Source organism: Maylandia zebra, linkage group LG4 (assembly GCF_041146795.1).
Source record: "Maylandia zebra isolate NMK-2024a linkage group LG4, Mzebra_GT3a, whole genome shotgun sequence".
In the NCBI taxonomy this organism is placed as follows: domain Eukaryota; kingdom Metazoa; phylum Chordata; class Actinopteri; order Cichliformes; family Cichlidae; genus Maylandia; species Maylandia zebra.
The window spans coordinates 31,059,162-31,069,967 of NC_135170.1; the positions used below are offsets into that span (position 1 = coordinate 31,059,162).

At 41.4% G+C, this 10,806-nt stretch overlaps 1 protein-coding gene across 1 annotated transcript; it reads left to right on the forward strand.

Moving 5' to 3' along the window:
* The first annotated feature begins 427 nt into the window (after positions 1 to 427).
* Positions 428 to 4,592, forward strand: LOC101469559 (uncharacterized). The gene is made up of 3 exons (XM_076883392.1): positions 428 to 476; positions 608 to 1,270; positions 2,575 to 4,592. The coding sequence occupies exons 1-3, from the start codon at positions 434 to 436 to the stop codon at positions 3,294 to 3,296; spliced, it is 1,428 nt and encodes a 475-aa protein (XP_076739507.1). The 5' UTR covers positions 428 to 433; the 3' UTR covers positions 3,297 to 4,592.
* The last annotated feature ends 6,214 nt before the right edge of the window (positions 4,593 to 10,806 follow it).

The following is a 10,806-nucleotide window of genomic DNA, read 5'->3' on the forward strand; positions in this document are numbered from 1 at the left end:
ATTGGCGCTGAGTTCTTATTTTTGTCCTCCGGGACCTCACGTATTTCTGCTGGTGATCCGTGTGGACAGAGCATTCACAGAGACCTGCAGAAGAGCAGCACAGGAGCATCTAGATATGATCGGTGAACACATCTGGAGTCACGTTATCCTGCTGTTTAGTTTTGGGGACTGGCTCGGAGACACGCCTATTGAGCAGTACATTGAGAGTGAGGGAGAAGCTCTGCGGTGGATTGTTGAAAGATGTGACAACAAGTATCATGTTCTGAACAGTAAAATGAAAGATAAGGAATTTCAAGTCAGGGAGTTGATTGCAAAGATTGAGAAAATCATCACTAGCAGTGACAACGGCTGCTATTATAAACTAGAGAGGAAAGTGTTGGAGCAGCTGGAGGGGACGATGCGAAGAGAGAAAGAGAGAGCCAGAGAAAGGCTAATGAAGAAGAAGAAACAAAGGCAGATGGCAAGAGTTCAGCTGGGTGAGTTGGATAATTAACAAAGTCAACAAGATCTTGTTTTACTCATTTTAACAATATTTAATTTAGCAGCATGGTGGCTTTCTGTTTAGATTTTTAGAAATAAATAAATATATAACACTTCTGTTTGCCAGAGAACCTCGAACCTTTGACAGAGCTGAGAGTCGTGCTCATTGGTGGCCCAAAAATAGGCAAAAGCTCCTGTGGAAACACCATCCTCAGCAGAGACTGCTTTGACACGGCTGCTCAAAGTACTTCCTGCACTGAAAGGAAGGGAAATATCTGTGGCAAGATGGTGGTGGTAGTAGACACACCAGGCTGCCTCTCTGTGACATCGGACTTCTTGAAGGCATCCTGTGCTATACTTCTGGTTGTCAATCTTAGCTCGTCGTTCAAAGATACCTGGAGGAAAACCTTGCAAAAAGACCTGGAGGCAGGTGGAGATCAGTTATGGAGCAGATGTATGGTCCTGTTCAGCTATGGTGACATGCTGGGTGACACAAGCATCGAGCAGCACATTGAAAGCGAAGGAGAGCCACTGCAATGGCTTGTTGAGAAGTGTGGGAACAGATATCATGTTTTAGACAATAAGAACTGGGGAGATGGAGCTCAGGTTAAAGAGCTAATTGATGTGATGGAAGAGATGCTGGTTGATGAGAGGCAGGCTCTTCTTCACAGAGGTGATCACATGTGGAAAAGTTTTGCTTCAGCTCAAGAGCAGCAGATAGGCACAGAGCCACTGTGCAAAAGGGGACCAGAGGATTTCATGCGCAGCAGATCTGAGCAGTCCAATAACTGTGAGTAAACCTAATGAAACTATTTCTTTTATATGTCTTTTGAATTTGCCAATGGGTTTAAAGACTATTAACAAAATGAAAATTAGACAGCATTATGAGCTAATTTAAATAGAGAAAGTAAAAAAAATGCACATAATAAACATCACAGAGGAAAACACAAAGAAAGACTCATTTAGTATGTGGTCTATGTGTTTTATACTGTTAATAAATAATAGTCTTAATTAGGGATGGGTATCGTTTAGGTTTTATCCGATACCGGTGCCAAATCAGTACTTTTGAAACGGTGCCGGTGCTCAAACGGTGTTCAAACCGGTGCTTAAAGAATGGAGAACACAAAATTGGTCCAAAAACCTCTCATGTTCAGCTGTTTTTTGTAAAAATATAACAATGTTAGCCTTTTCTGCAGCTATGGGGCATATATGGTATCACTCTTGGCTGGAAGCAGTGCTTAAACAATGGAAAAAACACAAACTTTGTCCTAAACCTCTCATGTTTAACTGTTTTCCACTTTTTCTTTGGTCACTTTAGCCTTTTTGGCCAGGGTGAAGGGAGTATCTGCCATCAAACAAGAAGACAGCCGCATGTAGCTATGATGATGTTAGCTAGTTCACCTTACATGCATTAATGTAATAACGTGGTTAGCCTACTCAACGTAAATTAGCTACTCACGCAGAGAAGAACGGCTGCTGCCACCATCATCCGTCATCATTTCTGCTACACTGGCAGGGCTAGGGGCCAGGACTCTCCTCTTCGTGTTTTTGGGGGATGTTGCATAACAGGCAACCCACCCGCAGTAGATGTGCTCGGTGTGAGGTCTCGCAGCAAGCTATCAAATACGGCGCATTTCTGGGCTTTAAAAAAAACCCGCTATGCGTCGCCAGGTGTTTCATCGGATTTGAGGTGTTACTGTGATACTGTCAAAGGAGGTATCAGCTTAAAGCACTTGTTGCAGGCTGCTGAGTTTGCATAGTTTGCAGTGAAGTACAGCCAGACTTTTGACCGCTTCGCCTTGGACATTTTTAATCTGTAGCTCTGCTCTAACAGAACGTACGTACCTGGCCCCGCCTACTATCCTCGGAAACGTAAAATGATTGGCTAGAATCTAAAGTGTATCACAGCTCAGGAAAAAAAAGCACCGAAATAAAGCACCGAAATGTGCGCTGCTTTTCGGTCTGGTTACTACCGTTTATGTCAGAACCGGTGCCATCAAGGCACCGGACACCGGTACCCATCCCTAGTCTTAATAGTGAAGACTTTTTGTTGCTCACAGGAAATCACATCAAGTGTCATTATTTCCTTCACAGTGCCTGAATCTCTCCCCTATCGATCACCAAAGCTCTCAGAAGATTGTTCTCAGTTAGTAGCGTTACCAGCAGGAAGAACCACAGAGTTGGCTGGATGCATCATTGTGGACCAATATCACTTCATGTCCTATATATTCTCTCCGCTTTCTGGCAAACAAGTACTGAGGTTGCCAAAAGTGACTCAGCATGTCCCATCTCCTGCTCCTCACAACCACCTGAGAGTGAACAGGGAGGGTCACATGGATCCCATCCCACGCAGACTTGAAACAACGCATCTGGTTTCATCTCAGACACAGAACGAGGCATGTGTAGAACAAGATTTGATCAGTGTGCAATCACTCTGCCATCCTGCACTGATAGAGCGGACTCTTAGGAGGGTCTCTGAGTCTGGAGGCCTGCAGACATTCATTGATCAGTGGGGCAACAGCAGCCTGGAGGAACTGGAAGCCTTCGTTGACTTGCACTTTGAGATTGTGTGGGAAGAAGCCATGAGATCATGTCAGCCGCCTGAACCGAGCCACGCCGTGCCCGAGCAGGATAATGCTGTTGGGGAAGCTGGAGAGGAAGTGTTTACATCCATTCACAGGAAACTTTCAAAGCTGGAGCTGCTTGAGGAGATAAAGAGGGATCTGGCAGAACAGAGAAAGCGCGTGGAGCAAATCTGGAGGATCATACAGCAACTTGCATACGAAATCAAACAGGGCCGTAATAATACACGCTAATAAAGGGGTCTCAGTAATAACAGAAACAAAGATCAATAATAAAAGCAGAGAATGGAAGAGAGAAATTGGTATTTTATCGAGTGAAATAAAAATTCAGAAGCAGTTTTTGGGAGGTTTATGTAAATAACAAGAAAAACTAAAGCAGATTTTATGGTTTTTATCCACAAGATGGCGCTATTGTATAAGGGAAGGTTGGGTAAACCATGTTCCTCTCACTCATTTAACTTTTTTTCATGGAAAATATTAGAAATGGATTATACAAATAGTTTCTGTCATCATTCATTAAATCTGATGTAACACACTGATGACTACACCTCCAGAAAAAAAGATCAAAGGTTAAAAATTGTTAGAAAAACATTTAAAACTGTCATAAAATCAAGGAAAAATGAAGATGCTGTTTCTTAAGTATACCTTTACCTATGGCATACTTAAAACAATATTCCAACTTCTATATAATAAAGTGACAGTGTTTAGATTGTAGATTTACAACAGGCATCTTTAAAAATGTGTCTAGTAGACAATGCCACAAGTGAGCGCATTTTAAATAAATAATTATGAAAATTCTTGTTTAAATATGGAAAAAGACAGTTGAAGATCTTGATAATCACAACCTAATGTTGTCCAAATATCTTTCTCTTTTTATTATAATACTATAAGAGCACAACTTAGGGAGGAATCTCTGTAGCGTTGTAGATGAAAGCAGAGAAGATTGTACGTCTAAATAAAGAATATAGCTTCTTGCAGAATCGTTAAAGCCTTCAAAGATTTAGATTTGCTGTGTTTGCTTATGCAGGTGTCTCCACGTCTACTTCACCCAGTTTTTATTCAAACACTCCAAAATCCAAGAATCTGACAATGGTTAACAAACAGGAAGTCAATCCTGCTTACTTTCTTTGCAGAGAAAATAGAGAAATTGCAAAGCTTACATTTAAAGTCTTTCCGCCCTCCAGTGTTTATCAAGGGCTTTCAAGTGAGTCACACACAGACAGAATGCAGAGGCTGATAGGGCTCTGGCAAAGTAATGCTGTGAAAGTCCACTGCTTTCAAGGCTAACTCTCAGATCTTTCCAAATATACATGTATGCCAACACCAGGAGGCGGGTAGCAATTTTTGATGTAGGTAAAAATTACTGATGTGTATTCTGAACCTAGATGCAAACATGAAACAAATACATCTGACATCTGAGGCCTCAAAAGTCTGGTGTGGTCATTCTTCCCAAGCAACATCACTGTGTTTCTCTTTATTAAACATGCATTATTCAACTTTGGAAATAGGTGTCTCCACATGGTAGTGAGAGATAAGACACCTGCTGCCTTCATGGCATGGTAATGCTTTATACTTATTGCCTTATTACAATGTTACTAGTGCGCAGAAAGCTATGTGATGCCAGGGCACGGATTCATGGATTTAGATGAGACATGGGATACAAATTTAAACCCCTACCTGTGGTCTCTTTGTGTGAACCTATTGTAAAAAGGATAAAAAACAAGTGATGAAAAATCAGTAAGGACAAAAGTGATCATGGTGACTCACTATCCTATTTTGAGTGACAAGAAAAAAAAAGTCCACAGCCATATCAGCTAGTCTGTGAGTTCATATTAGTAACCTAAGGCTGGTGGGAAGAGCCCTAGTTTTGCTGCTATTTGATCATGAATTAGCAAAGTGTCGAAACAAACCAACATTTTGACTTGAATGTGAAACTAGATGATAAGCCATATGTAGGGATGTGATCATGTGGACCAAAGTTCAAATTCAATTACAGGACGGGATAGTATCCAATAACTTTTGAGGCATTTCACACTAACCGCACATGCTGACCCCAGTGCGGCCCTAGAAGAAGAATTACAGGATCAGCAAAGAATTTGGGATTCATCCTTTGGGGATGGAAAATGTCTTCAGTTATTGAGATACCTCAGTCACGATGAAAGCAGTGGAATTATCAGCTGGCCTCCAGGCTAAAATGGACTGAAGCTGTGCATCCATGATTTGGCAACAGATGCTCCAACTCTGTAATCAGTGAAACTGGCTACTGAGAACAGGGTATAAGTGGCACATATATACTGGGAAAAACAAGCCTTATATCACAGTGGCTATGCTGAATGTGGGGCAAAATGTATCTCTTTAGTGGTTACACCTGCAGCACACTTTCTGTATTAGGACTGCACACACCTTATGTGAAAAAAAAGAAAAAGAGAAGACAGGTCTGTTTGAACTTTTGGCACATGCACACCTCTTATGAGTTGCTCTCATGCCTGATGGATCCACGGATGGTCGGCATATGCAGAGCATTCAGTGTAGCAACGGGGTCCAGACTACAGAATATTTATCATGACTGCATTTGAGAAAAAAGATTGATTTGAGAGACAATGCAGAATATATGTTGGTCTCCAGGAAGATGACAGGTATTAACCTCTGGATGCAAGGTTTTAAACACACTATGACCTGCACAGTTGTGTGTATGGTCATGGCCGTTTACTCACCTAAAGATTTTTGTGCATAAAGACACACAATTGTTGTGGAACTCCTGTGTATTAAGTTTTTTCAGTGCTTGTTACTGGGCTTGTTCTCCGATTGCAGCATCACTCACTCTCCTATCATCCACAATTTTATTTTGTTATGGATTTTCCTCTGCCAGCCTCAGCTCTGCACTCAAACTTGTACTTATTATGATAGCTATGAAAAAAGACAAAGAAATCTAAATGTAGGGACCCAGGACAGGGATGGAGACTTTTCGAGGATGGAGTTACGGGAGGCATAATAGCAAAGAAGTGATTTGTCGGCAATCATGGTCTATTTATCTCTGTCAGTCTTCATCTTGCCATTTTCTCTCTTTGCATTATACCTTTATATCATTAGTCCTTCAATCCTCTCTCCCTCCTGTCTTATCATCTATCTTCCTCTGTTGTCAACATGTCATTCCTCTACTTTATTCTCCCGCTGCCCATTTTCTCTCAGCCTTTTCTATCTCTCCACATGTCTTTTCTCTCAGCCGTCCCATTCTCTCTGCAGGTCTCCATCTCATGGTCTCCCCTTCCTTCTCTCAAATCAAGTCGTGAGTGTTCAGCCCTCCCCTCTCATTAAGGGAGTTCTGTAGCCCAGGAGGAAGTGCAGTAGAAATGGATCCCCCCCCTCTCTCTCTTCGTTGTGGAGGCTGTTCAGGAGACAATTCTGAGCCCACATCCATCTCCATTAGTGGGACAGCACAGCGACCGGCATGACCCCCCCCCCCCCCCCCCCCCCCCCCCCCAGCCGCTGCCCCGTGTCACGTTTCACTGCCTGCTATTTTTCCAGGTGGAGAGAGAAAGCCGGGCAGAGGGACGGCAGGGTAGATGCTGGGAACGGGTCTAGAGAAGAAGGAAGAGAGGAATGATTTAGACCTGGAGTAAAGAAATCATGCGTCCTCCACTTCTTTTCATGCTCTGATACACTGACTTCCCCTGGGGGTAATGTCTGGGACATGACGCAGTGTCCACCAGTGCACCTCAGCGGGAGTACTGAAACTTTCTACCTTTTTAAAGAAAGTCTGCATGATGATCTCACAAGTGCTTTAGGCTTACATAGCTAGTACAGCACAGAAACAGCTGCTATTAGGCCAGGTCATGTTTGTGCGTGCTACAGCTAAATGGTGAGTTTAGCATTAATCCGACAGGATGACACTTAATTCTATCAAGGCTGTGATTAACAAAGGCTTTTCCACAGAGACATACAGGGTATTTAAGGGATTATTTTAAATAGTAACTTTCTCTTTTTGTTTTTTCTCTTTAAATTCCACAGTTATGCCACTAAATTATGGGTTTTTTTCTTTTGGGGCTGTTCACGGCAATTTAAAAAAATACTTTGGCTAATGTTAGATTTTAGTGTTAACCAGCAATGGTTGTGACTCATGATTTCTAGCACAGCACAGTCATAGACTTGCAGTAGTAACTTTCTGTGAATCCACATTCCATCCATCTGTTCTCTACCACCTATCCTTATCAGGCTAGAGTATCCCTGCTACCACAGGGCGAGAAGCAGGGTACACTGTGGACAGATGGCCAATCTGTTGCAAGAGTAACACAGAGAGACAGACAACCATTAACACATTAACACCTATGGCCGCGCATAGACTTAACCCACTAACTCTTTTGGACTGTTGGATGGAGCCAGAGAGAGGATGCAAACTCAACACAGAAAGGCCAGATGGTGGAGTGGAACTTGCTGTGAGGGAAAGCACATTCTATCCACGTTTTCGTGATTGATTTCATTTGCCACCAATCTTTTGGGAATTTTTAACGGAAAGATTTTATAACTTTTGACTGTAGTACCAAGAAATCCTAGACTGTGTATAAAAGACTGGTGTAGCCACTGTGATGTTACCTGTTTGTTAGTGAGTTCCTGTTGTTGGTAAACGTGAAACATTTTACTTTTTCTGCAATGGCAGAATCAAGTGAAATTGTTAATCTAATCTGACAAAACAAATGACATTCCCATTATTCTCAGCAGTACTGCAGTTGAACCTGGTCCCAATCTTCAAAGCAACTATTCCAAAGACAAACAAGACTGCAAATTTACTGTTTATTGCAGTAATTCTGGTGTGGTCTCAAACCCCCATTTCCCCTCGTGTGACTGTAGCATTATCGTGCCTGGAATCAGAATTTAGGTCAAAGTAACCTGGGCATAAGGAAGCATAAACAGCATGGTCATACACATGCATCAAGTGTCTGTAGTAAAGAGTCTTTTGTGACCACTTTCAGGTGTGCATTTGCAATTTGTGCCATGAAGCAGAAACACTGCCGGCTCTGTCTGTGGGGATCTTCGTGTTGTGGATCATCACTTGTCATGAGAGCTACCACCAAGAGATCAAACAGAAGTCTTCAGTGAAAGAGCCATTAGTCTCCAAGGCTGACCAAAGCACCTGCTGTCAGGAGCGTGGCCAGGAAAACGTCTTTTTTTCCCCCTTCCTAACAGTCACAGGGTTACACATTGTAAATCTGCTCACTGGGGTCAGACTGTCAACGTGGAGTTGTAATGTGCTGAGGTGTGTGAAGAAGACCTTTCTGCTGCATAAATGACCCAAACTTTTGCTTTGTCAGTGTTGCCTAAATTACAATGCACTGAGGTTTTAGACCACACCATGCAATAGCTGACCACACACACTATTTCATTTTTGTCTGTTCAACTTCTCTCTCTTTACCAAAATGAAATTCGAATAGCATTCTACGGTGGCCCTGAGAGGCCAAACGGACTGCAACTTAAGAAAACACCAGCAATAAGAAAAACGCTGCAAAAGCAAACAAAAATAGAAAAAACGAAAACAGAAATAGGAAAAAACTGATTTCCAAAAGCACAAGGGAAGTGTTTCTAGGGAGACAATAACCTGACGGACCAGTTGCAATAACTTAATCGCACTAGGAGACCCTTAAAAGAAGTGAAGGGTCTATCGGTTTTGTGAATAAAGAAAAGATGAGAGTTAAGTGTGTTAGCCTAACTATTTGCCTAAAAATCCGTCATCAGTATTATATGAATAATGAGATTAAAACACACTTACCTAGCATGTTTTGGTTCCTCCAACTGGTCCGTCGGGTTATTGTCTCCCCAGAAACACTTCCCTTGCACTTTTGGAAATCGTTTTTTTCCTATTTCCGTTTTTAACTATTTCCGTTGTGTTTTGTGTGCTTTTGCAGTGTTTTTCTTATTGCTGGTGTTTTCTTAAGTTGCAGTCCGTTTGGCCTCTCAGGGCCACTGTAGGGCATTACCACTGGAAGAAATCCAGTACATATCAGAGCAGCACATGCGGTCAGAATGTGACTTTTGTAGAACCATCTAAAAATAATAGCAGCTGTGCTGGAAGCAGTGCAGCTCACAGAAATGACCTTGAAGGCAAGATCAACCAAACTTAAAGGTACGATTTCTGTTTTTCATGGACAGGGTTATGGAATTGGATGATAACACCATCTTCAAGAATGACCATTCAGAACATCTACAGACACTGGACTTTGGATAGTCCATTTGACACTGTGCTTGATTAAGTTGGATAGATAAAGTTTAAATTCTCTGTTTTTAGATTTGTCTGACAGGGCTTCAACTCTCAACTGCACAACTCTTTCATATCAAACCTCTAGGAACTATTATATCTAAATATGCAGTTTGCTCTATACGTATTCTAAGTAGTGTCATGGCTCTGAATCCTCAATACATGTAGAATATATAAGGGAAATAAATACTGTCCTCTTTATTTTTTCTCATTACAGAGCTTAACAAATTTAATAGACCAACACCCAATTGACCTGCCCTAAATTAACACGATAATAACAACATTAATACCCCAGTACATGCAAGCTCTGTAATTGATATTTTAATGCCAAAATATAAAATTTAATGTTTTTTAAAGGCAGAAAAAAAATACTAAATAACATTCATATTTTTAACTTACAGCACTCCTTTAGTTGTAATTCTGTTATACTTCTGGTCAAAATCAATGATGCATTAAAATAGCATCACTGTTTACTGCTTTCCTGATACAGGATGCTTTAGAAGCTAAGAGCTTTGATGAAAATGTTGTGACAGAGGCAGTGAGAGGAGTATTGGGTTGACTTGGGATGGAGAATAAAGGGATGCATGATAATCAAATACTGTCTTTGTTTTTGTTGCAGACACAGGGCAACATTTCTCAAAAGTCTTCAGCTGTTTCAAAACTAGTTTAACCAATGAAACACAGGACATTAATGTGGGAACCCCTGTGCTCATTAAGTCCTCTTTAAAATGTCATTTAGCTTGTGGGAATTTCACTAAAAATATTCAGGAGTACTATGAATATATCCAGGCTTCAAACATGGAGATGATGGAGGAGTTTGTGTCAGAAGTAAATGAGGTACTTTTGGCTTTGCTGCCACCTGGCCCAGACCAGAACAGCTGCATTTACACACTCACACCCAGGCCTCCCCATTCCATCTTCCTAAATTCATGTCTGTCATTTTGCCCCATCAGGATATGCCGGGTCAGGGAAAACCTCAAGGGCAAAGTTCAGGAAACAATTAAGGAAAATAACTGCACGCCAGTTGAGTAAATTCCCATTCCATTTTGAATTTGTGTCTGTTTCTCACAAAGTCTCACTCGTTAAATCATTAACCCCGTGACTGGAGACCAATAAAGTAACACAATTGTATGTTAAAAATTTAGAACTGCTTTGCAAGTGACTATTAGAGGACCTATTACGGAGAGTGAAATGAGAGAATAGCTCCCCGTAAATCAATCAGCGGTGGCATACTGGGTTTGTGGTCTGACCCTGAAGTGGATTTCACCTTTAGACATTATCTTCCTACTCTGGCCAGGCAAAATGCTTCCCCAGCACTTTATTATTGGAACATGTCAGTAGCACTTAAATAAGATATATATCATGGATCTCTTATAACTTAACCACTATCTGTGTGCAGGATTGCAGTGTAACACTGGAGCTTGACTCCTATAGAAATGCAGTTTGGAGTCCAAATACATATGAAAACGTTTTTTATTTAATAGCTTTTGAGCATCA

Excerpts from the sequence above, each read along its gene's own strand:
- LOC101469559 (XM_076883392.1), top strand. The coding sequence starts at position 434 with ATGAAGAAGAAGAAACAAAGGCAGATGGCAAGAGTTCAGCTGG. Across the intron at positions 477-607 it reads GATGGCAAGAGTTCAGCTGG|AGAACCTCGAACCTTTGACA; the intron begins GTGAGTTGGATA and ends TCTGTTTGCCAG. Across the intron at positions 1,271-2,574 it reads ATCTGAGCAGTCCAATAACT|TGCCTGAATCTCTCCCCTAT; the intron begins GTGAGTAAACCT and ends TTTCCTTCACAG.